Here is a 27414-nt window from a genome sequence, read left to right on the forward strand (position 1 = left end):
AGGTGTTAGGTGAAGTGTCTTGCCCAAGGACACAACGACCGAGAGTGTCCCAGCCGTGAATGTATTTTAACATACAAATAATATGCATATGTACAGACAAATACATTTAAAAAACAAGAAAGTTATGTTTTATTACATTTACAGTGATTTTACGTTAATTTACATTTGAAATTTAAAATCACAGTCTATTTATGTGAATTTGATGATATTCTGGAAGAACAGTACAAAACTGTAAAATACACAGTTAAATACTTTTATATTACAATTTTCTTTTACAGTGTAGTTAAGGCCTGGATCCAACTATTGATATGTGCTAGTTAGAATTATTACGCTCTTGATTTTCTCTGGCTGTCTCTTTTCTGCTCTGTCCTCCTAACACATCATCCTTCGTGGAACATTAAGATTCATATGTGGGTCACAGCCAGGAGGACAGAGGTGATGTAGAGACAAGGTAGAGGACTCTCTTACTTTTGTTAACAATAAATTAACATTTAACTCATTTGTAGGAATGCAATCACATTCAGCTGTTACATGTAGGTGGAACTAGACTCTTTGCATTTAGTTTCACATGGTTGTTTTGGAAATGACCTGATTATGGAGTTTGGTGTCAGAGAGTGTGCAGCAGACTGACAGGAGCAGCTGTGTGTGTGTGTGTGCGCATTCTTCCTTAAATAGACTTCCTTCCTTTTCTCAAGCTTGATGTCCGTCTCTCTGTCAGTGCCAGATAAACAGCCGCTTGTTTATGCCATGATTTTGCCAATAGGCATTGATCCTTCTGCTCTGCGTTGCTGAAACATGTCCAGATGTGAGGTAGGATATCAAAGTGTCTGTAATGGGTTTTTTCTTCAAGTATTGTGTCATTTCTCATTATTACACATAATCTATGGACATCTGTGGTTTGATTTCTTTGCATGTGAGGATTGGATGGGTTGTTACCAACATCAGGTGATAATTTCATGTCAGCAGCACCTTCAGAAATATATTTACTTAGAAAATTGGTGACACGTGCAATGCGATCTTGCCCACTGTGTGTGGATTTTAAATCTGTTTCTAACCTACAGGAGGCAAGAAATGCAACTGACTGGTCCCAGAGATGAGAGTGGACATTTAAGAAACTTCTGAACAGCAGAAAAACATCTGGACAGACACTGGAAAAACAGCTGTCTTCAACCTTGATCACATCTGTTGATCTGAGGCCTGTTAGGAAAAAAAGATACCTGAACATCACATCACAACATCTGTATTGTAGAAATTAATTTGAAACATTAGAACAACACCTAGACAAGAGGTTCTGGCCTCTGAACACAATCACATGTAATATCTGTCCCACAGCAGAGAAACATGTGGTTTCATCACCACACAGCTGGTTGAGTTTTTGAAAACTAATCAGCTGTGTTCTCTGAACTCTGTGAACAAGGAACGTGGGAGATGGGAGGAATAGTGTGTACAGAAGAGATGAAGGAGGAGAAGAGGAGGAGCGAAGGGAGGGAAGACAGTTTGACATCAGCAGACAGAATACGAAGATTCACCGTCAAACAGTTTGGATACAATGTTCTGAGCCTGGCTCGCCGAGGTCTGAAGGTATGACAGCAACACCTGCTTTTAGGTACAAATGGCCACTGCTGCCATCTCTGTGGTTTCAATTAATAATGTACAAGCACACATCCTGGTGTCTACACTTGTACATTCAGAGTTTAGCCCTATGAGATCCAAGATCCAAGTGTTATCTCAGATGCAGGTTGAAGCTCCATCATCAGCCTGCACTGTGATCAACACCTCTTTCATCCTTCTGGGAACGCAGTCAATTATTCAGATATGATCTGATCAGATATGACAGCATCTGGTTCCTCATGCCAGCCTTAATCAATCTTCACTTATTTAAACTCCTTTGTTTGCTTTCCAACTCTTGCTGCCTATGAGCAAGTGCAAATCCACTTAGGATTGTTTTCTTTGAATCACTGCAGAGATTTTAGTTTCAAATATGAAGCGCCTTGAGGTAACTTTTGCTGTGATTTGGCACTATATAAATAAAACTGAATTGAATTGAACTGAATACCACTGGTAACACAGAACCAATTGAAACCTCACCCACTAACTATAGTTTTGAATACTGCGCAACACGTGATGAGATCCCTGTTATATACACTCAGGTCAAAAGGTTTAGAAGTTTTTTTTTATTAGAAATTATACATTTTAATATCTCTTTGCACTCTGAAATGAAAGCATAGTACAAACAAGCAGTTGCAGTTAAAAAAGAAATCATGAACTTGTTACACCCCCACCTGGGGGGAACCCAGAGGCAACCAAAAAAAACCCTCAAAACGAATAACGGCCCCACTCCCTGCTCCCAAGGAAAGATCAACGCTGCCAAGGGTTTGTGGTTTTACAACAATCAAATATTTTATTAAAGGTAGCAAGCGTCAGGTTGGTCCCAATATATAGCCATCCCCATTCAGTCTTCAACCAACGGTCGCCTCCACCTTGAGCTTCCATTAGCACAAACAGCAGAGAGATGAGGGTATGGTACCACAGTGTGGTCCAACACTGCTTTTATGCAGACAGAGGGGGCTGTAAGTAATCCAGAACCACCTGTAGGAGTTAGTAGCACCAGCTTTCATCGCCTGATCAACCTCCATTACTGCAGAACAGCTTTAAACTGTTAACCCATGTTGTGTTCCCTGAAAAAGGCCTTTTTTTTGGATAATTCTGAAATGCACGTTATTTTTCAGTTTTGGGTAATCTTACCTTTGTTTAACCTCTGAGAGTTCACCACTTACCTTTGTACAATTTCAGCTTTTCATTGGATTGAATGACTTGAACTGGACAAAAGTTCGGCTGTTCTAAAACTTTTGACTGGCAGTGTGTAAACATATTTTAACTGTAGATTTGTTTCATAAGACACTGACCCAAGTTTAAATATTTAACTTCTTTTTAACTTCTTCATCTGTCAAAATGAACACTGGCACATTTGTGAACAAGCATTAGATCAGTGCCAGCGTGACATTTATCAGTGACTTTTCACACAGTAATCACACCATGTGATGAAACGATGGGCATTTTCTCCTCACACAGTACAGCACAGTATGTTTTGGGCTCGTGTTAATAAATACTGATGACTTTAAAACAATGAAAATATGAGCTGGCTTCAACAGGAGAGGACATTTTTTTACGGTATGGAGGAGGACTCAAGCGCAGGACTCCGGTTCTGATGCTCACAAGAAGGGTTTATTTACAAGTCACCAGGTGTATATGCAAGAATGTGCGGGGGGGGGGGGTGTTATATTGTTATATACAGCGGAGTGGGGGGAGAAGGGGTCTCCAGGGAAGTCCAAGGGAAAGGACGCGTTCTTCAGAATATCCACTCACACGATCACAGGCTCACACTCCGACACTGCCACACGGGAATCACACGGGGGAAAAATCCAGGAAGCTCTGTGGACAGGGAGACAGGGTTAAGAACGACGCACAGAGGGAAACACTCTTAACTAAACTTGCTGTAGCTTGACTTCACTAACGCGTGGTAGACATCGATCCAGCGACGAACAGCAGTTACCTCCTGGCTTAAATGCTGCTCCCCTTAATGAGACCCAGGTGTCTCATCTCCCGAGGGCGTGAAACCACAGTGAGTTCCGCCCCGGCGAGAGAGAAGAGGAAGAGAGGGAGAGAAACAGAGAGGGCTGATCAGCGTGCAGCTGATTCGCCTGGCCGTGACAGTACCCCCCCCCCCCGACGGGAGCCTCCCGGCGACCCCCAGGCTTGTCAGGGTGAGCCGCATGGAACGCCCGCACCATACCCCGATCCAAGAGGGCCGCCCGCGGGATCCAAGAACGCTCCTCCATCCCGTAGCCCTCCCAATCCACGAGATACTGCAGACCGCGCCCCCGGCGCCGGACATCCATGATCCTCGAAACGGTGAAAGCCGGGTGGCCATCAATGACCCGGGCGGGTGGAGGGGATCCGGAAGGAGGGCACAGAGGACTAGAGAGACACGGCTTCACCTGCGACACGTGGAAGGCGTTATGGATCTTCATATTCCGGGGCAGTTTAAGGCGGACAGAGACAGGGTCAATCACAGAGTCGACTTCAAAGGGACCGATGAAAGTGGGAGACAGTTTCTTGGATTCAGACCTGAGTGGGATGAATCTGGTAGACAGCCAAACCTTTTGTCCAGGTGTGTAGGTGGGAGCAGGGGTCCGGTGGCGATCCGCCAGGCGCTTATTGCGTTCCACCGTGCGGAGAAGGGAGGCCCGAGTCGCTCTCCAGGCGCGCCGACACCTCCGAAGATGCTGTTGGACAGAGGGAACAAAGTGCTCACCCTCGACGGCTGGGAAGAGTGGCGGTTGATAGCCCAAGGACGCCTCGAAAGGGGACACACTGGTGGCAGAGGAGGTAAGGCTGTTATGAGCATACTCAATCCATGACAGTTGCTCGCTCCAAGTTGACTGGTTAGTGGAGACCAGGCACCGGAGAGCTGCTTCGAGCGCCTGGTTAGCACGCTCCGTTTGGCCATTTGTCTGTGGGTGGAAACCAGAGGAGAGACTGACCTGAGCTCCGAGGGCACTGCAGAACTCCTTCCAGACACGTGACGTGAACTGCGGTCCTCTGTCTGACACAATGTCCGTGGGGATTCCATGGAGGCGAAACACGTGGTCAGCTAGCAGCCGGGCGGTCTCTAGAGCAGTGGGGAGCTTAGGGAGGGCGACAAAATGAGCAGCTTTGGAGAAGCGGTCCACAATGGTGAGAATAACAGAGTTACCTGACGAGACGGGCAGACCAGTGATAAAGTCAACAGCGATGTGCGACCAAGGGCGACTCGGAGTCAGCAGAGGGTGAAGGAGGCCAGAGGGTGGTTGATGGACGCTCTTGTTTTGAGCGCAGGTCGAGCATGCGGAAATGTACTCGCGGACGTCTTTGGCAAGGGAAGGCCACCAGGCGAAATGTTGGAGGAAGGTAATAGTGCGGTGGACCCCCGGGTGGCAGGTGAATCTGGCAGTATGAGCCCAATGTAACACTCGTGACCTTACTGAGGAGGGGACAAAGAGCAACCCTGGAGGTCCCGTTCCAGGGTCTGGTTCTGTCCGCTGAGCCTCTCGAATAGCCGACTCGATCTCCCAGGTCAGGGCCCCGATTACACAGGTGGGCGGTAGAATGGGAGAGTCCCGAGTTGCGTCTTCGGAGGCGACGAATTGGCGTGAGAGGGCGTCTGGCTTGACATTACGGGAACCGGGTCTGTAAGTGATTGTAAACTGGAATCTAGTAAAAAACAGGGCCCACCTGGCTTGCGTGGCGTTGAGGCGTTTTGCCGATCGAATGTACTCCAGGTTCTTGTGATCGGTCCAGACCACAAATGGCTGGGCAGCGCCCTCTAGCCAATGGCGCCACTCCTCCAGGGCTAGCTTGATGGCTAGTAGCTCTCGATCTCCCACATCATAGTTGCTCTCTGCAGAGGTGAGACGGCGTGAAAAGTAGGCACAGGGATGCAGCTTACCTCCTTGCTGCTGGGAAAGCACCGCCCCCACTCCAGCGTCCGAGGCGTCCACCTCCACAATGAACTGCCGGTCGAGATCGGGTTGGACGAGAATGGGCGCCGAGGCAAAGTGGTCCTTCAGATGGGCAAATGCTCGTTGAGCCAGCTCATCCCAGCAGAAGGGAACCTTGGGAGAAGTAAGACGGGTCAGAGGCAGGGCCAGTTTACTGTAGTTGCGAACGAAGCGCCGATACATGTTCGCGAACCCCAGAAAGCTTTGAAGCTGTCTACGGTTGGAAGGGGTTGGCCAGGCGACAACGGCTTGAACCTTTGCGGGATCAGTCTTGAGGTTACCCCGATCGATGACATGGCCCAGGAAGGAAACAGTTGAGACATGAAACTCACACTTCTCCCCTTTAACAAAGAGACGATTTTCGAGGAGACGCTGAAGGACTTGCCTGACATGGCGTTTGTGGTCGGCGACAGATCGGCAGTGTTGGGAAGGTTACTTTTAAAATGTATTCCATTACAGAATACAGAATACATGCCCCAAAATGTATTCTGTAACGTATTCCATTACATTACTCAATGACAGTAACGTATTCTGAATACTTTGGATTACTTAATATATTATCATGCTTTTTACAACAACGTGAATGTACTATTGCTGTGTGATTTATTACTATTACTGAAGGTCCGCGGCTCCGAACTGTAGTAAAGGGACCTCTGACTAATACGGCGGGGTCCCTGTCAGCTCGTAGCCGAAAAATAGCTTTACTTTGTTGTCTGGGTCAACTTTTCTCGCGAGAGACAGAGAGAGGCGTTGAAAGGCTGCTCCAACGGAACTTATTGTTTTCGGAGGAAAACACGAACACGGTGTACAGTCGAGTCTTAATAGCTTACTTACAGCTGGGCTCGTCAGGCACTCTTCTTGGCTGCAGTGGTTATTATTATATTTACATGCTTCCAGCTCCCGTTTTTGCTCGGTGACAGCTCGTACTTTTCCACTCCCCTTTTTCTCCCTCCTCGCGCTCACAGACCCATAACGTGTATGGCAGTCCATTCTCCCTGCAACACGGACTACACTGCCCATGAAATTCATAAAATTCCATAAAATCCATAAAATCCATAAAATTCTTTAGAGCTATGCTTGTAGCATTCTGCCTGTTAGCTTAGCACAGCAACAACAACAACGAAAAGGCGCTCTCTCACCCAGGAAACACACAGTCGCAGAGAGAGAGAGAGAGCGTCGCCCTGTAACCATGGCAACCGTAACGCTGCCGCCTGGAACAACAGAGCGTAGCTGTCAAACAAAACCCAAACAGTCCTGACCCGCGACAATATGAAACAGGAAAGTACCGCAGTGTAATCCATTTAATTCAACAAAGTAACTGTATTCTGAATACCACCTTTTTAAACGGTAACTGTAACGGAATACAGTTACTCATAGTTTGTATTTTAAATACGTAACGGCGGTACATGTATTCCGTTACTCCCCAACACTGCAGATCGGGAGAAGATGAGGATGTCATCCAAGTAAATGAAAACGAAATGGTCGATGAAATCTCGGAGCACATCATTCACGAGAGCCTGAAACACAGCTGGAGCATTGGTGAGACCGAAAGGCATCACAAGATATTCGAAATGGCCCAGGTGAGTATTGAAAGCAGTCTTCCACTCGTCTCCCTCCCTAATCCTCACCAGATGGTAGGCGTTGCGCAGGTCCAACTTTGTGAAGATGGTGGCACCCTGGAGAAGCTCGAACGCGGAACTCAGCAGAGGGAGGGGATACTTGTTTTTAACTGTGATGGCGTTGAGGCCGCGATAGTCAATAGAGGGCCGTAAACTTTTATCTTTCTTGGTGACAAAAAAGAAACCAGCGGCAACAGGTGAGGACGAGGGGCGAATGAGACCAGGGGCAAATGACTCATTGATGTAGTTTTCCATGCTTTCCCGCTCCGGTCGAGACAGGCTATACAACCTACTGGTCGGGAGCGGCGCGCCTGGGAGGAAGTCAATCCCACAATCGTACGGCCGGTGAGGGGGAAGGGAGCGTGCCTTATCTTTACCAAACACTTGCGCCAGGTCGTGATAAACAGACGGTATGGAGGACAGATCAGGCGGTTTTGAAATAGTTTTATTGGGTGGTAGGCTCATGGCGGGGGTGGCGGCTTTTAAACAGGACATGTGACACTCCTCCCCCCACCCCGAAATACTTTCTTTCCTCCAATCAATCACAGGGTTATGTTGACATAGCCAGGGATAGCCCAAGACTAGTGGTGTGAATGGGGCTTTAAAGACGTACAACTGTATGGTTTCAACATGATTGCCAGAAAGAGACAGGGAAATCGGTTCTGTGACATGAGTAATGTCTGGAAGACGCTGGCCACTAAGGGCTGTGACTTTGAGTGAATGAGACAGAGGCTCCGTGCTAAAACCTAATTTTAGCGCCAGCGAGGAATCAATAAAATTCTGTTCTGCCCAGGAATCGATCAGAGCGTCGAGAGAATGAGTCTTGAGACGAACCGTTTGCTTAGCCGCAATCATGAGACGAGGAGGAGACTGAGAACAGGTGACCTCGCCCACCCGTACACTCCTCGCTACTGGCGGGCGCTGTCTTTTGGCCGCGCCTGGCAATCCATGGCAATATGGCCCTTGCGGCCACAATAAAAGCACTCACCAGCTCTCCAGCGACGATACCGCTCCTCGGACGACAGTCTGGAGTGGCCCAGTTGCATGGGCTGTTCACTTTCTTCCATGCTGTCCGATGAGTGACTGCCGCTAGGCGTGCCCCCACCTGACGTCTCCATGCGCCCCGGGGGCCTCTGGGAAATGTAGTTTCCGGTTCCCCGACGCGCCCGTAGGTGCTCATCCAGCTTCACACATAGTGTAATCACATCAGACAGGGTCTTAGGAACATCTCTCATCAACAACTCTCTCTTTAACTCATTACAAATATTATTCAAGAGAGTACTTACAGTGGGGCAAAAAAGTATTTAGTCAGCCACCGATTGTGCAAGTTCCCCCACCTAAAATGATGACAGAGGTCAGTAATTTGCACCAGAGGTACACTTCAACTGTGAGAAACAGAATGTGAAAAAAAATCCATGAATTCACATGGTAGGATTTGTAAAGAATTTATTCGTAAATCAGGGTGGAAAATAAGTATTTGGTCAATAACAAAAATACAACTCAATACTTTGTAACATAACCTTTGTTGGCAATAACAGAGGTCAAACGTTTACTATAGGTCTTTACCAGGTTTGCACACACAGTAGCTGGTATTTTGGCCCATTCCTCCATGCAGATCTTCTCGAGAGCAGTGATGTTTTGGGGCTGTCGCCGAGCAACACGGACTTTCAACTCCCGCCACAGATTTTCTATGGGGTTGAGGTCTGGAGACTGGCTAGGCCACTCCAGGACTTTCAAATGCTTCTTACGGAGCCACTCCTTTGTTGCCCGGGCGGTGTGTTTTGGATCATTGTCATGTTGGAAGACCCAGCCTCGTTTCATCTTCAAAGTTCTCACTGATGGAAGGAGGTTTTGGCTCAAAATCTCACGATACATGGCCCCATTCATTCTGTCCTTAACACGGATCAGTCGTCCTGTCCCCTTGGCAGAAAAACAGCCCCATAGCATGATGTTTCCACCCCCATGCTTCACAGTAGGTATGGTGTTCTTGGGATGCAACTCAGTATTCTTCTTCCTCCAAACACGACGAGTTGAGTTTATACCAGAAAGTTCTACTTTGGTTTCATCTGACCACATGACATTCTCCCAATCCTCTGCTGTATCATCCATGTGCTCTCTGGCAAACTTCAGACGGGCCTGGACATGCACTGGCTTCAGCAGCGGAACACGTCTGGCACTGCGGGATTTGAGTCCCTGCCGTTGTAGTGTGTTACTGATGGTGACCTTTGTTACTTTGGTCCCAGCTCTCTGCAGGTCATTCACCAGGTCCCCCCGTGTGGTTCTGGGATCTTTGCTCACCGTTCTCATGATCATTTTGACCCCACGGGATGAGATCTTGCGTGGAGCCCCAGATCGAGGGAGATTATCAGTGGTCTTGTATGTCTTCCATTTTCTGATGATTGCTCCCACAGTTGATTTTTTCACACCAAGCTGCTTGCCTATTGTAGATTCACTCTTCCCAGTCTGGTGCAGGTCTACAATACTTTTCCTGGTGTCCTTCGAAAGCTCTTTGGTCTTGGCCATGGCGGAGTTTGGAGTCTGACTGTTTGAGGCTGTGGACAGGTGTCTTTTATACAGATGATGAGTTCAAACAGGTGCCATTCATACAGGTAACGAGTGGGGGACAGAAAAGCGTCTTACAGAAGACGTTACAGGTCTGTGAGAGCCAGAGATTTTCCATGTTTGAGGTGACCAAATACTTATTTTCCACCCTGATTTACGAATAAATTCTTTACAAATCCTACCATGTGAATTCATGGATTTTTTTTTCACATTCTGTCTCTCACAGTTGAAGTGTACCTCTGGTGCAAATTACTGACCTCTGTCATCATTTTAAGTGGGGGAACTTGCACAATTGGTGGCTGACTAAATACTTTTTTGCCCCACTGTATCAATGCCGACTGCCCCCAGCCAGTTTCTTCAGCCAAGATCCAGAATTCGACCGAAAAATCCGCCATACACCGCCTCTCCTGCTTCAAATTTAACAGTCTGTGGGCAGCCGCCTCCGCTCCGGTGCCTCTTTCAAAAACACTTTTAAATTTGGTGAGGAAGTCCTCGTAAGAAATGTCTGGGGCTGTTCTTACAACAGCTTGCGCCCAGTTTAATGCCGGCCCACGTAACAATTGAACCATAAAGGCGATTTTGGCCCCATCTGTCTCATATGTTCTTCGTAACTGACGGAATTGTAGGGTGATCTGAGTCAAAAATCCACCACATTTATTGAACTCACCCGAGAAAGGCTCCGGCGCTGGTAACGATCTCTCTGGAGGTTCTGTGGAAGCCGGCGTGGGGGAAACAGGCGGAGCGGCTGCAGATGGATTTGGAGCCGATAGCTCAGGAGAAACAGACGGAGGGGGTGAGGGTGGGCTTACCGACGGTAGACGTTGAGCGAGGGCTTGAGTGATTGCGGCCAGTTGTTGATTTATGTGCCGAAGCATGTGCTCGTGGCGTTCCAGAATGGCCTCCGGGGTGAGGACGGGTTGCTGGGTGGGATTTGAGTCCGCTGAGTCCATGATGGCTGGATCGTTATTGTTACGGTTTGGAGGAGGACTCAAGCGCAGGACTCCGGTTCTGATGCTCACAAGAAGGGTTTATTTACAAGTCACCAGGTGTATATACAAGAATGTGCGGGGGGGGGGGGGGGGGGGGGGGAAGGGCGGGGGGTGTTATATACAGCGGAGTGGGGGGAGAAGGGGTCTCCAGGGAAGTCCAAGGGAAAGGACGCGTTCTTCAGAATATCCACTCACACGATCACAGGCTCACACTCCGACACTGCCACACGGGAATCACACGGGGGAAAAATCCAGGAAGCTCTGTGGACAGGGAGACAGGGTTAAGAACGACGCACAGAGGGAAACACTCTTAACTAAACTTGCTGTAGCTTGACTTCACTAACGCGTGGTAGACATCGATCCAGCGACGAACAGCAGTTACCTCCTGGCTTAAATGCTGCTCCCCTTAATGAGACCCAGGTGTCTCATCTCCCGAGGGCGTGAACCCACAGTGAGTTCCGCCCCGGCGAGAGAGAAGAGGAAGAGAGGGAGAGAAACAGAGAGGGCTGATCAGCGTGCAGCTGATCCGCCTGGCCGTGACACATTTAGGCCATATTATTGGTAACTGGTTGAAATATTAATTATTATTTTAAATGATTAAGCTGTTTTATCGAGCAACATTTAGGAGCATTCAAACATCAGGCTTTCCACATGTCAGCTGCATTTTCTGTCTTTTGTGATGTAAAAAAATTAAATATGTACACTAAAGAACAGTGCTGTGAGAACTTTTCCAGCTGTGTGGTGAATTCTGAGTGGAAAGCAGCAGCTTCCTTTTCTGTTTCACTCTACAGGAGGTTCCAGATGAACTGTGGGAGTTGTTGGAGTTGGACAAGCTGAATTTGTCTCTCAACAGCCTGACTGTTCTTCCTTCTCAGCTGGCTCTGCTGTCTAACCTGGTGGTCCTCAATCTGTGGGGTAACCAGGTAAACACACCTGATACCTGACATTCCTCCTCCACTGAACCATTTTAGTTTTAACATATGACATCGCAGGAGTTTGTCAGGATTCATTCAAAGACTGACTCCCACATGGTTACAGAATAATTCAAACGTTTGATGCTAAAATTTTTATAAACCAGATGTTTATTTTATGGTAGAACATATGAGGATGGAAATGAAAGCAAATACAAAGTTACACAAGAAAACACTCATGTAACACGACACACACATAGATATTTATCCCTCATGTTGATCAACAGTAACCCTTTATTGTACAAAAAAACTAAGGAAACACTCATGAACCCTGTTAAACCGTTTAATGCGGTGATTTTAAAAACAGCTCTTCCATGAAATTATATCATCTTATTAGAGAACAGGTGTTGCAGGGGAGAGGACAGACATACTATTCCACAAACACTAGATCCTACATTTCCCATGATGGACCATGAGAGTCTCTTGCTGAAGCCTGATAAACATCCAAGTCTTTTATTCAGTAATAGGAGGTGTTATCCAGGTGTTTTCACGAGCTCACCAGTGAGAGCATATTGATGTTCATGTGTTTAATTTAAAGTAAAAGTCATGTAATGTACCTATGAGTGAGGTACTGACCTCCTTCAATCCCTCCTTCTGCCTCCTCCTCCTGTGCAGCTGCTCAGTGTCCTGGATAAATAAAAGTTCTAATCCCCACTGAAATCTACCAGGATCCAGTTTCTGCCTCCACCCTCCTTCAACCTTCAGCAGCATAATGAGCCCTGAGTAGTGCCAGCATGCATGGCAGGCTGTTTCTGTCATATGCTGTTAGCCTTGCTTAACCTGTGAGCTAAACCTGTTTGTGAAATGTTTTGTAAACAGGAAATTTTCAGCCCTCAACACTTGATAAAGTCTCTTATTCAGAGTTTTATTTTCCCTGTGTCACGGTCTGCGAGGGCAGACCGTGAGGAGGGTGTTTGGAGGACCCAGGTGCGGACACAGACGAAGGAGGCAAAACGTTTACTGAACTTAAAGTGAGCCTTTATTAGGGCCGGTAAACAGTAAAGCAAAAAGAACCAAACATAAACTATGGCAATGACCTAAACAAAGGGCCTAAACTGGGAAACAACTAAAGACTAAGAAAAACTAAGACTGACTTGGACTGTAACTAAGAGGTACGCACATGACATGAAAAAGCAAAAGACAGTCTTCTGGACTGGTACATGAAAGGCTATGAGAACATGACAGGAGCAGATTACTATGAACATGACCAGAACAGAGACTGAAAAACTATGACTCATGACGTGTAGCTAGAATGACAGGAATGTTAACAGACAACACGACACTGACACGAAGACACACTGGGCTTAAAAACACTGAGGAAGTCATCAAGGAATTAGAGACAGAAGGGGAACACAGCTGGGAGGAATAAGACCTAATGAGACAGGGGGAACAAAGCTAGAAACACTGACATAAGACAGGAACATGAACCTTCAGAGTAAAACAGGAAACAAGACACCACTAAACAAAGACGCAGACACGACACTGAGAGACAGACTAGACACTGAACTAAACCTGCAATAAGCATGAGAACACAAAACCTACGGACTAATCCCTAAACAAGAATAACTGAAACATAGAGTCATAATCATCATTATCATCATAATAAGAAAAGAATCCAAAATGCAAAAACACACCAAAACATAACAACTCAAAATACTGGGTCAAACTGACCCAGAACCGTGACACCCTGTGTCTATAATTATTCTATATTTCAATCTGGATTTCAGGGCACTTTGTGAAGAGTTTAATTCTAACATCTTTCACTTTATTTCCTGGAATGGCTTCTCTTATATCTGTTTCCTTATATTTATGGTAAGATGCTTGTTCCTGGTGTTATTTGTGTGTTGTGTGTGTGCAGCTGAGCAATTTGCCACCAGAGATCGGTCAGCTGAGGAAACTCCGAGTTTTATTTGCCTACAGAAACAGACTTAAAGAGGTTCCTGAAGAGCTGGGCGCCTGCACACAGCTGGAGGTACTGCTGAAAATTCTTCAGCTTCTCACTTTAGTGCTACTGACATTGCTACTGTGATCACTGCTCCTGAAAACAGCTCTTTAAAATGTTGTGCAGGTTTTATTTTAGCAGGTAAATATGCTTGACGTTTTCATGCATGCTCATTCATCCAGGTAAATAAATCTCCAAAAGTTGATTCTGTTCATCTGGACGAAGCGTTTTCAGTGGGAGAAACGTTTCGTCACTTGATGCACTTTATGCACTAAGATGCACTAAATAGTTTGGGTTCAGATGGTGTTTGTGGGGTGTGGTTTCTGTTCAGCAACTGGAGGAAAGGTTGGCCACATTTATAGTGTGGCTGATACAAAAAGCTCCTCATGTTTTGCTCTGGTTGCTACAGTTGTCTGTAGTTTTCTTTGTTGCCTGCAAATACTCAGTAGTGCATAATTTTCAACCAGAAATGGGGAACGTTTGCCTTCAAAATAAAAGTTGTTTGTCAGAACTGCAGCCACTATATTTAAAAAAGGGGTAACTTTTACTTAGAAGGGGACCCTATTTTCTATTTTGTGTCTGTTCCACGATTGGTTGAAGAATACCTGGACAGTATTTGCGGACAAGTCTCTCATTTCCATTTAAATTGTGGGTATTATGCAGATATTTTTGCCAAACATGTGGGGAATACTCATTTTCCCTCACAACAGATGATTGCCATAGAATAGTTTCTAGGTCTGTGTGACTTGGGTCTCATTCACTTGATCCTGGATTGTCACACATCCAAAATGACGGAGAAGCGGTTTGTAGATGCATACACAGGGGACACATCATCAGTGATGTTTCCTGAGGTCATGAAGTGAGGACCCATCCTTTTGATCCAAATCTACCTGCAGGCTCTTTCTGCGGCTTCAGTGGCAGAAGTGATGGCCTACCACTTTGTTTGTTCTCAAGCTGCTCCACTGGCACTGATTTACATGTTCTTGGTACTTTAGAGAGGTCTATAGTGTCTTGCTAGGGTCTTGCTAATGACCTACCAATTTTATTGAGGTGCGTTGCAGCAGGGACACGTGGAAAAGTTTCAGGATACTGGCTCTCGAGGACTGGAGTTCATCCCCTATGGTCAAGAGTTTAACTGAGGCTTCTCTCCAGCCCTAACAAAGGAGATTTTCCTTTGGCTGCAGATCTGCACTGAAAATGCATTTACCACACACTTCAGCAACTGGTCCTGGCATTGGCCGGAGGCAGTGGCCCTCCTAAAAGGCTTTTTAGGATATTCTCCTTTGGGCATAGAAGACATGTTGGTGCTCACTCTTGTCACAGATGTGCAGATTTGCTGGACTGGGTAGCACATCATATGCAGCATGGCACATGAAATGAATGTACTGAAGTGCCAGCTATCATCTCAGCTTCTTGCTCTTTCTCATTTTGTCCATGCCACTCTGCTCCTGCATGCTTACCATCCTGCTGGTCCTGAACTCCTCCTGACCTAGATGGTTTCGTCCTTAATAAGGAAGAAAGGAAATTAAAAACAAAACAAACCCAATATGTCCGAAACCATGGCATAAACAGAAACAATGCCACTGAATACAAAAGAATAAAGAGACCTTTAGGAAACAACAGAACAGATGATTGTCAGTTAAAGGTCCTTAACTATCATACACTATACACTATATTTTCCAGCAAGTCTTTTCCCTTAAAATAGCACAAAGTTTGCTTTGCTTTTGGTTTGGAGCTAAACAGTGCAACACAAGATTTTGGATACACCTAAAAATAAGACAACGGTATTTTTGATCCACTTATTCTGAGGTTTACTGGATTTGCAGTGGAAAACAGGAGTAATATATGTGGTTATCTAAACCACCTGTTCTAGGTGCTGAGTTTAGCCAACAACCAGCTGTCATCGCTGCCGGCTTCTCTCTCTAATCTGACCCAATTGAGGAAGCTCAACCTCAGTCACAACCTCATCACTCACATCCCGGGCTGTGTCTACAACATGAAGGCTCTGGTATGTTCATGTGGGGCTAATATCACAAATTCGAAATACTGTGTATGTTTACGTGTGCTAAACTCTGGAATGAGTAGTCTGGTTATTCAGTACAACTACCTGTAGAAGATTCAGAGAGGATTAGCTAATATGTTTAAAATCCCCAGGTGTTCCTTCACTTGGCCTTTAACCGTCTAGAGAACCTGGCAGAGAACATTCAGGCTCTGGTGGAGCTCAGAATTCTCATTGTGGAGGGAAACAGCATCCACTCATTGCCCAAGGCCCTCTGCTGCCTCACCAGGTAACCACATCACCAGGTAACCAAATCCACGTAACTCCGCCCCACTGGAGTGGCGTGTGTGTATCACATTTGTATTTGATTTGATTTCAGGTTGGAGTTACTGAATCTCGACTTTAACGACATCAAGGATGTTCCACAGGTAAACAGCTCCACTGGTGAAGGATGATGATGATGATGACACTAATCATTTTGATAGTAATGGTCATCGATATCTTCAGAGATGATGGTGATTATGATATTGATGACAACTGGTGCCCTGGCATCTCCAGTACAGGGCTCCAATCCAGGCTTCACATTAAAGCTTTGTGATCAGCCTGCCTGTCTTTAAACCTGCTAACAGATGCTAACAGAAATTATCAATGAAAATTAGTTCAACACTTTCACCATTAATTTATTCTAACTCTAGTTTATTTCACCCTGCCCTGTGCGCATTACCCTAGAACTGTATGAAGCATGGCTACGTGAAAGGTGAGCTCACAGGCAGTCTTTCTCAGAAAAAGGAAAAAGACTCTCTGCATGTTGTGTCAACTTTTTGGTCCACTCTACTTCAACAGCAAAAGCTTTCAAGCGTGTCTCTATTAGAGATGGGCCGGTCCGATATTACGTATTGGTATCGGTCCGATACTGACCTAAATTACTGGATCGGATATTGGAGAGAAACAAAAAATGTAATCTGAACCATTAAATATCAAAAAAGCACCTCACAAAACTTGCGACATGCCGTAACTCAGCTCATAACCATAGCACGTCGGAGCAGTATGCGTAACGTGATAGAGCAGCTGTGGCGTGTGAGACCTGTCAGTGGTCTGGTTGAGTATTTGGAGTCTCGCTACCAAACATGTAAACAAACATGTAAAGCATTCCCACCTTAAGCTTATCAACCGATATATGGAGCGACTGCCTCTCATTCTCTCTCGCTCTCCTGCTGCTACTTCAATCATGAAACTGATCAATGATCAGCTGATCGGCTTTTCTGTCGAGTCCGTCTCTCTTCTTTGTTTTTGGCCCACTTTGCACCAGAAAGAGGAAACCAGCATTTGAACAACAGCAGCACGTTTAAGCTTGATAAGCTGTTGATAGAATTTATTTAATATTACTTTCTCCACCAGGATCTTTTTCTACGTAGATGACAGCTGGTAACTGTGCAGGGGCGGGTCTAGCAAGGTTTAGCCAGATGGATAGGTAGGGCATTAACAGGGAAAGGGGGGCACAAAGACATACTTTTCTTTCTTATTCTCATTTAAAATGTCTAGCTTTTATTAAATAATTATCTGACTCTTACACCCAAAGTTTTAATCTGATGTAAAATGAATAGAAGTCCATTACTGTATATAGTAACTGTTAAGTCTAATATACCCTATTAAGCTATAGTACTTTTTCCTTTGGGAAGGTACCATCTGTGCAGTCTGCAATTCTGTTGAAGAAAGATGTTGAATCTATTTAATTATTGTAGAAAAATAATTGATTTCTGTGCATTTTTTTTTTTACACGTGCATTAAATTAAAGTTGATTACATCAATTAAGCATCACGAGGCTGAGGGTGGGGGGTAGTTCCCTATATTTTTTTGCTAGGAGTTTGCAACCCTATTAGTTAGGTTTGTTTAATATTTCTGCTAAGTACTCTTTAAAATACCAGAATAGGGAGGATGGTGCAGGTTTAAGTTTATTGAGTTGATCAGTGTTGCTGGACTATGAAATATTTTGGGTGCAGTGTATTTTTTGCATACAGGTATAACAGAATGGCTTTAGTGTTTTGTTTTTTAAACTTGAGTATTGTCAGGGTTTCTGGGTCGTTGACTCAGTATTTTCAGTTCATGCCCACTGTTTATCCTCTGTACGTTCCACTTCCTGTTTTGTGTTACGTTACTCTGTGTGCATTATGTTCTAGTTCTTATTCCATGCATCGTTAGTTCAGTTGTGTTCAGCTGCTCACTCACCTGTCACCTATCAGTCATTGTTCAGCCAGTGTATTTAAGTCCTCAGTTCTCTCCGGGTCGGCGTTGTATCATTAATGTTGTCACTGCTGTCTATGCACCTTGTTTGCCTTCCAAGTCCAGATCAGCCAGCCAGCCAGCCATCTCCTGTTTTCGTCATTCCTCCCTCACAATAAACACCCTGCATCTTCACCGTGACTCCTGCATTTGAGTCCTTCTCTCCACATCCACTCAGCAACCCCTAACAAGTATGAACTTATACAAAATGCAGCAAGATATTAAAAAAACAGTTTTATTGATTAAAAAAAACACTATATTGGATTCATATCAGTATCGGAAGATATCCAAATTTATGATATCGGTATCGGACATAAAAAAGTGGTATCATGCCATCTCTAGTCTGTATACATATCCGCATTCACACAACAGCATTTCTCACGCTAACGCTTAATTCTCACATGTATTTCAAGTTCAATGCCATGAAAAACGTATTTGCTCCGTTCTTTATTTCCCCACCTTTTTAAGGACACACTGACGTGTTTATTTAAACAAATGTTAATATTAGACAAAGGTAACCTGAATAAATGCAAGATGCAGATTTTTAAATGGACGTATTCATGGCACTGCTAACACTGCGCAGCTATTTCTTTCCAATATTAAACCTGGACCCTAACACCATGTAAAGGGTTAGGTATAATGAAGCATAAGATGTATGTCTATCTGTCTCTCCATAACCTTCAGTCTCTTTCACAATTCTGTGATAATATTACTAATAATGGTGATAGTGGTGCTGGAAGCATGGTGATGACTTCGATGATACTGATGATGATAATGATAATAGTGATGACTTTATTGGTGATAAACACAATGGTTACTTTCAGGAGATGCACCAGCTGTCCCGGCTGGAGAAGCTTGCTTGCCATCCTCTGGATAAAGGACTTCACATTGTCCACAACCCGCTGCTAAAACCAGTGAAGGAGGTGCTGGAGGGCGGGCTCGGTGCACTTTTTAACTACCTGAGAGCAGGGTAGCTTGTAACAACATAAGAAATGGATTTAGAACTTTTTCAATACATTTTAACTACTTAAAGTGTTGAATAGGGAGCAGGAGTTTTTAAACTACATTAGAGCTGCAGAATGGACTTATAGCCACCCCAGTGATTTGTGCGAGGCGGGGCTTTTGTTGTTCTTAAACAACCTGTGGGCTTGGAACAGGGGCAGGTGACTGAGATGACTGAGCATGTGTCCAAATGGATGTATGTAGACTAGTAAAATTTTTCTTAAAGAGAAGTAACTTTGAATCCCTGAAGAGGTTCACACATGACTGCCAGCACTGATAAGTGGACTGGACAGTATGGTCCAGCACCTATTAACCCTCCGACCAGTTTCCCCAGGAAACAGGCTCAGCCCAGTCAGTCCTCATGTTCTGATCTTACATCATCAAACAAGATCCAGATGAATACGATCAGCTAGTGGTTCTTATCCCTGTGCTTAGGACTCATTCACTGACACTTCCTGTCATATTTCTGCTCATCTGAATTTATTGAACTGGATATTTCTTTTAACTGTATTGATTATGCAGAACTTGGCACTGCATTTACCCCTTTTATAGCTCTTCCAAAGACCTTTAGATAATACTGACATCATATGTTAACCCTCTGCTCAGGTTCTAACTAGTCTCCTTACTCAGTGAGATAGAGTTCAACTGTCACAGTTGACCAATATATGGACTGGTTATATTTAAGTAAATCTATACCTGCATAACCACATATGCATGTGACATTTCTACAAGTTCAGAAAAACAAAGTAGAAGATTGTTTTAGTTTCTTGTTATCTCACATTTCTACTATGGAGGACCACAAGAGCCGCGCGCATCGAAATAAAGAATTCTGTGCTTAAATAATGAATTGTAGAACAAAATCTGCATTTGTAAATTCATTTTTGAATTCCAATTTAATAAACTGATTTTTAAAATGCTTTTTAAGTCTTCATTTCAAAAACATTTTCAAGTTCCACTTTGATAAACTTCATTTCAAAAATCTTTTTCGAATTGCACTTTAATAAACTGCATTTCAAAATCCATTTCCCTGTTCGCTCAGGGATTAACATGTGGATTAGCAATTGGATTAACAACTTCATTTTAAAAATCCTGCTGCTATTCAAATTAGCCACACTGTGGGATGTAAGGAACTCTCTGATTGGTTGGACAGATGTTGGCTGCCTGCCAGCCTGGATTTTTCTAGCTCATAGCTTTGCCCTGCTGAGAAGCCTGTGTGCTTGTACAAAGGCCAGAGGTGGGACCAAGTCATTGTTTTGCAAGTCTCAAGTAAGTCTCAAGTCTTTATCCTCAAGTCTCAAGTCAAGTCTCAAGTAATGTCAGGCAAGTCAGAGTCGAGTCTCAAGTCACTGGTGTAAAAGTCCGAGTCAAGTCTCAAGTCTGAAACTTTGAATTTCAAGTCCTTTCGAGTCTTTAAAAAAAAAAAAAAAAAGCATGTTGCAGTTATATGCTAAATGTAAATATTAGACCATGTAATTTTAAAATCTGTGTTTTTCTCAACACATGACAAAATAGTGAACTTAGAAAATATACACAAATTGTAAAATTGCACCTCTTTAAAATGCAGCTCAATTAAACCTAGCTCCAAGAATAATTTTCACCGACGGTTCTGAGATAAGCTGCATGTTATTCTTGGATGCGGTTGTAGGACCAGCTTTAAAATCGCATGACAAAAATATCATACATATTAAAAAAAACTGCATCACCAACGTAGCCTGGACAACATTTGCTAGTTAGATGAAGTCAGCTATCTCATCGTAGCATATTTATATGCATATTTATAATCATACGGTTCTTGGAGTGAGTGCATACACTCATGAAGTTTAGTAACTTCAGGTCACTGCAACAAGCCCAGGTACAGTTTACCGACGGATGGGTGCAGGACCTTGAAATGCACCGTGTAGAACGAAAGACCATCGTACATATCATAAGTTTACCAGTCTCACAAATCGTCGTCATAAATACACATTCCTTAACCGTTTATTAATAGGACCTTTGAGCTCAACGGTAATTAATTAGCAGTGGAAATAATTTCTGGTACCCATCACAGAAATGTAGCAGTGACAATAATATTGTATGCTGTAATCGTACTGGGCAATTAGTGATACAAAACAACTGTTTTATCCTGTGAATAAAAGTATATGTTTTTGTCAATGTACCATAATAACAGAAGCGAAACGCAATATTGTGTCAGGACAATTCACTATTTATGCACAATAAATAAAGGAGCATAGCGCGACAATTTCTGTTCAGCGCCAGACTTGCTTGTAACCTATATCACCAATTATGTTAAGAAAAATTACGCATTAACTACAACAGCAGACTGACCTTCGTGTAAATGCTTGGAGCAGACTAACCTGTGAGCTGGAGTGCTCTGGGACGTTATATTTGACCTTTGAATGGCTGCAATCCAGGACACCCGTCGCCTCTTTGTTACTTCGGAAACATGGCTCGAACAATTTCTCTTCAACGACGTAATCCGATAACAACCGATCTCTTTACCCGTCGGCTTCCCGTGGCTGTCATGCGACCGGCTATTGCAGTTAATAATACAACAGCTTCTTGACATTTTTGTGTTTCTTTTTATCGCTGTATAACTGATTTTAATTGAAAGCCTAGTACCGCTTGCCACGAGTTCCCAGAATCCTTTGCGGTTCTACCCGTGAATGACGTCACATTTTCAATCTCTATATAATATGCATGTTAAATTTTATATTTGGGGTAAAATATCAAGTCTTTTCAAGTAAACCGGTTCAAGTCCAATTCAAGTCCCAAGTCATTGGTGTAAAAGTCCAAGTCAAGTCACAAGTCTTAGAACATTTTTTCAAGTCAAGTCTAAAGTCATAAAATTAATGACTCGAGTCTGACTCGAGTCCAAGTCATGTGACTCGAGTCCACACCTCTGACAAAGGCCGTTCAGCCTCGGGATTTACATTCGGCTCGACATGGATATGTGAAGGATGAAGGGACCCTGCAGCGAAACAGAGAGCCCAACCTCTGACTGAGTGCCTGTTTAGGCAGTCTGACCACCTGTGAAGGTAACGTGCTAACATGGCTAACGCTAGCATCACCGCATGTAGCCCCGTTATTTTAAGGTCATTTTAGCTTATGAAAATTTTACGTCGCAGCTGTACGAGCTAGCTACGTGTTTTGTAAGCTGCTGTGCTCTTCACAAATAAAGCTGGAAGCAGGTCAGACTATTAGAACCAGCACTGAGCCCTGTTACATTCATACAGTGTTAGAGCAACGGCTGCAGCCTACAGCCTTTAAACTAGGATTAAAATGCTGACAGTAAACTCGTCAGTCCAGATGTTACCACATTATTTTGTGATACTTAAGAGTTAAAACAACTGAGACAGGCTGATTAAAATAACAGCTGTCAGTTCTCTCATTCAATATATCAAGACTGGAGATCACACTACTGATTTCAGTTCATTTAATATGTGAGTGCACAGATTAATTCTCAACTGGACATAAATGATGATCAAAGGTTGTATATATGATGAGTTCATCCAATCCCAGCCTCTAAACACAGTGCGCTGAATCTTAGCTTTGAATGTCCAGTATATTCTAATCAGTGAAATGTAAGCATTCACTGAACCTACAGTATCTCAAATCACTTTTATTGTCACATCACATGTGCAGGAACATTGGTACAGCACATGCGAGTGAAATTCTTGTGTGCGAGCTTCACAAGCAACAGAGTTGTGCAAAATACAATAACATTAACAGGCAAAATATACGAATGGCTAAATCTGAAACTAATAAATATATGTACAATATATAATAGTATATGCAAAAAAAAATTTCTGGATGTGTATACTAAATGTTTTTCTACGTGTGTGTGTGTGTGTGTGTGTGTGTGTGTATACACATATTTTACAAATTAAATAGAGTCAACAATAAATAAAATAAAATAAAATATACAGAGTGAGACATGTGCAAAACAGTGGCATTACTGTACAGTATGGAGTGCATAATGTTGAAGTTCCAGTAGTGAAGCTGAGGTGTCTATGACGTGTTCAGCAGTCTGATGGCCTGGTGGAAGAAGCTGTCTCTCAGTCTGCTGGTACGGGACCGGATGCTGCAGAACCTCCTTCCTGATGGAAGCAGTCTGAACAGTTTATGGCTGGGGTGACTGGAGTCCTTGATGATCCTCCCCGCTTTCCTCAGGCACCGCTTCCTGTAGATGTCTTGGAGGGAGGGAAGCTCACCTCCAATTATCCGTTCAGAGCACTGCACTACTCGCTGGAGAGCTTTGCGGTTGTAGGCGGTGCTGTTGCCGTACCAGGTGGTGATGCATCCAGTGAGGATGCTCTCAATGGCACAGTGATAGAAGGTCCTGAGGATGCGGGGGTTCATGCCGAATCTTTTCAGTCTCCTGAGAAAGAAGAGGCGCTGCTGCGCCTTCTTCACTGTTTTGTTTGTGTGTACTGACCACGTAAGATCCTCAGCCAGATGTACACCAAGGAACCGGAAGCTGCTCACTCTCTCCACAGCAGCGCCGTTGATGGTGATGGGGGTGTGTACTTCTCTGCACCTCCGGAAGTCCACTATCAACTCCTTTGTCTTTGCGACGTTGAGGGTGAGATGGTTGTCTTGACACCAGTGGGTCAGGGCGCTGACCTCCTCCCTGTAAGCTGTCTCATCACCGTTGGTGATAAGACCCACCACTGTAGTGTCGTCCGCAAACTTCACAATGATGTTGGAGCTGTTAGTGGCTGTGCAGTCGTAGGTGTAGAGTGAGTACAGGAGAGGGCTCAGTACACACCCCTGTGGAGCACCAGTGTTCAGTGTGATGGGGGATGAGGTGATGCTGCCCAGTCTGACCACCTGGCGTCTGTCAGACAGGAAGCTAAGGATCCAGCTGCAGAGGGAGCTGCTCAGTCCTAGATCCTGCAGTTTCCTGTCCAGCTTTGAGGGAACGATGGTATTGAATGCTGAGCTGTAATCTACAAACAGCATTCTCACATACGTGTCTCTCTTCTCCAGGTGTGACAGGGCAGTATGTAGTGTCAGGGCTATGGCATCATCAGTGGACCTGTTGTGGCGGTATGCGAACTGTAGAGGGCCCAGTGAGTCGGGTAGTGCAGAGCAGATGAAGTCCCTGACCAGCTTCTCGAAGCATTTGCTAACGATGGGGGTCAGGGCTACAGGTCGCCAGTCGTTCAATGAGGAGATGGTGGAAGATTTGGGTACAGGGACGACGGTGGCCATTTTGAAGCAGGCTGGGACTACAGACAGAGAGAGGGAAAGGTTGAAGATGTGTGTGAACACTCCAGCCAGCTGAGCCTGAGGACTTGAGGACGTGGCCGGGAATCCCGTCCGGACCAGTAGCTTTGCGTGCGTTCACCTTCCTGGAGCACTTCCGCACATCCTCCTCAGACACAGTGTGCGCACTGACGTCATCCGCGGTGCGCACACTGTCCGGTCTCATGGTGTTCGCTGTGTCGAATCTAACGTAGAATACGTTTAGATCCTCACACAGAGAGGCCGTGGTCTGCGGTGTGCTGGTTTTCCCTCTAAAGTCTGCGATCGTGTTTAGTCCCTGCCACATACTCCGAGGGTTGTCAAACTGTTGCTCCACCCTGTCCCTGTACTCACGTTTGGCTGCTTTGATCGTCTTCCGGAGTTGGTAATGTGCGTGTTTGTAGTCCGATGTGTGGCACATGTGTGGTAAAGATACAGATAATGAAATTTAATTATTGATGCAATATACATCATGAGAAACAAAAGCTGAAATTGATTCAGTTTAGTACTTTTCTCTGTATGCTCTGTGATTATAAAGGCCTTAAATTCTGTGATATATACTGTAAATGATTTTCACACAGGTCTTAAAGTACTTAAATCACTGCTGATAGTCTGGTTGTTTATATTTTCACGTTTTTGTGTCTGTAGAGCTGTTTGATGACGGTTTGGACTCCTCCACTCTCTTGAAGGCTTTCCTTACTTCATGCTCGGAGATGACGAGCACGTTTCCGGTGTTGGCAGTATCTTCCTGTCTGCAGCCGTTAGCGCCGCTAGCACTAGCATCGTTGGAGTCCTTAGCTGCAGCCTCGAAGCGAACATAGAAAGTGTTCAGCTCGTCTGCCAGAGTCACGGCCGCGTTCGTCATACCGGTTGTTGGTGCTTTATAGTCCGTTATTGTCCTTAGTCCCCGCCACAGGCTCCTAGAGTCACTCTGTTGGAGTTGTGACTCTAGTTTCCTCCCGTAGCGCTGCTTCGCCTCTTTCACCGCCTTCCGCACATCATATGACGCTGTTTTTTTTTTTTTTTTTTGCCTGTCCCGTTTGGCTCTTTTGCCATCAGAATTGTTGTCTAAAGGCAAAGAAAGATGCCCAACAGATTTACTTTACCAAACTGACCATCCCAGCCTTGCCGTAATGGTCCATTTGATTCACCTTTTATTGTTTATTTTATTTTCACTTACTGAATACGGGACAGACTTGACTGGGGGAAAGAAGGGGAGAAAGAAAGAGGGAAAGAGAAACAGCTGAGAAGAGGGACAGGGGAGAAGGGCAAAAGACAAAAACCAACAGAACGGGCAGAAAAAAAAATGCATATATCGATCACCTGGATCACCTGCTGAGAAAGGAAAAAGAAAACAAGCAGAAGAGAACAAGAGTAATAGAATAAACAGCATCACAATGATATATGGGAATATGACAGTAAATACTAAATATTAAACATTATTGTGCAGCACATAAGATCAACAGAACACAGTGTGCTTTGAGGTAGGAGCCAAAAAGGGTGTAGTTTGTGGGTGTGATCACCCGTGTGTACACCTGTGAGCATGGACGCGCTTGTTTTTTTTTTTTGTTTTTTTTAAAAGGTTCCTTCATGTAATGATCTGCTAGAGGGTGTGGGGGGGGCATGATGCGGTTTTGTACGGGTCCATGTCCCCCGTCGTGAGTCCCGTGTTGTAAGCAGCGGTGCGGGTTCTCAGAGCGTCGCGGATGGTTTTATCCACCCACGGCTTCTGGTTGGGAAACGTTGTGATAGTCTTTGTCTCCACGGTATCATCCGCTAGTTTCCCGATGAATCCCACAACCGCTTCCGTAAACACGTTGACGTCATCATCGGAGCTGTTCCTGAACATGCCCCAGTCTGCGTCGTCGAGTGCGTCCTGTAACGCGGCAAGCAGGATGCTAGGCAGAGGTGTGCGGTGTGCACGAGTTCTCAGCCTGTTCCTGACGCCGGCTCGTTTCCCTCGCGGCCGCCACTTCGCGTCTTGTCCTTTGTTCTCCCTCAAGATCTCACTCGGCCAGCTCGGATCCAGAGTTAAAAACTTCGAATTGTAAGTACATTGTATACCAATAGAAACAAGAGTGTCACTGTCATACCTAATGTACCCAATGGTGATGATTTTGCCGATTTAAAAACTCTGAAAACTAACTTGAAAAACAAAAACAAAGAAAAGGTGGTCGGAGCAGTCGTGACGGCAGCCGACCTCACCGGCGCCATCTTTTCACAATACAGTCACAAACAAATACAGAAAAACAATTCACATATTTCAGTCACATTTTTCCAAACTCTCAGTCGCACACATATTTAGGAATGGAAGGGAGTGAGATCCTGAGGTAAGTGACGGACAAGGTAAGCGACTCATGTTGTAACTGACGTCAGACGCCGGAGGTTTTGGCGGAAAATTAAAGCGAATGGTAGTTTAGAATTGAACAAATTCCTTTAAGCCTCAGTATTACCAAATACACTTATCAATTGTCTTATAACTTACAATACTTGTCTAAATCATCTCCAACACCCTGGAGAACAGCGGGGAGAGTTTAGAGGCTCTCCAAGATGACATCAATCAGTGCTTCCAGGATCTCGTAATGAAGAAGGCTCAGAGTGCATCTTCCCTGGCCAAATCTGAGACGCCGTCGTCGAAAAAATGTCGCCCGGCAGATTCCCCCGGCACAACATCGCCAGCAGACAAAGATATTGCCAACATACTGGAGTAAATCGACAAGCGATTGTCCAGTTTTGATGCAAGCCTGTCCTTGGTGGAGATTCTTCACCAGGAATTTAAATCCTTGTGAGAATCCCTGGGGTTCAGCCAGCAGCAGGTGGAAACCCTCGCTGCTGAAAATGCCACGCTAAGGGAGTCAGTGAAATGTCTCACAGACAATGTTACCCAGCTAAACAGAAAAAATAAATAAATAAAAGAGACAGCTATTGATCTACCAGCTTGTGGCATGCATGATAATCTTGTATTTTCTGGTATTCCAGAAGCCGCTGGAGAAGACACGGAGACCACGGTGAAAAGCTTCATCAAAACCCACCTAAAGCTGCCGGAGGACATGGTGAAGAACATCGCCTTCGATAGGGTACATCGCATCGGCCCCATGCGGGCTGCGACCGGGAGACCACGTCCTATTGTGGCCAAATTCAGCCACTTCAAACAAAAGGAACAGGTGAAAAGTCGTGGCAGGGAATTAAAAGGAACGGACTTCAGCGAAAACAACTAGTTCCCAAAAGAGATCCTGGAGCGACGCAGGGTCCTCTTCCCAATC

General features: G+C 44.8%; 1 protein-coding gene across 3 annotated transcripts; it reads left to right on the plus strand.

Annotated features, from left to right (window-relative positions):
• Positions 1-694: 694 nt before the first annotated feature.
• LOC146662836 (uncharacterized) lies at positions 695-27414 on the plus strand. 3 transcript variants are annotated; one of them, XM_085417688.1, is made up of 8 exons: positions 695-810; positions 1062-1581; positions 11502-11633; positions 13540-13653; positions 15497-15631; positions 15778-15911; positions 16002-16050; positions 27131-27414. In XM_085417688.1, exons 2-8 carry the CDS (start codon positions 1429-1431, stop codon positions 27161-27163), a joined length of 750 nt encoding a protein of 249 aa, XP_085273814.1. In that variant the 5' UTR covers positions 695-810; positions 1062-1428; the 3' UTR covers positions 27164-27414. The 3 variants fall into 3 exon arrangements, with proteins under 3 accessions (XP_085273814.1, XP_085273811.1, XP_085273813.1); XM_085417685.1 differs by lacking the exon at positions 27131-27414 and adding an exon at positions 18727-19733; XM_085417687.1 differs by lacking the exons at positions 695-810; positions 27131-27414 and adding exons at positions 6976-7120; positions 18727-19733 and having other exon boundaries at positions 1440-1581.

Source organism: Rhamphochromis longiceps, linkage group LG9, assembly GCF_057381845.1.
Source record: "Rhamphochromis longiceps isolate RC_006_pf linkage group LG9, R_longiceps_female_GT1.1, whole genome shotgun sequence".
Classification (NCBI taxonomy): domain Eukaryota; kingdom Metazoa; phylum Chordata; class Actinopteri; order Cichliformes; family Cichlidae; genus Rhamphochromis; species Rhamphochromis longiceps.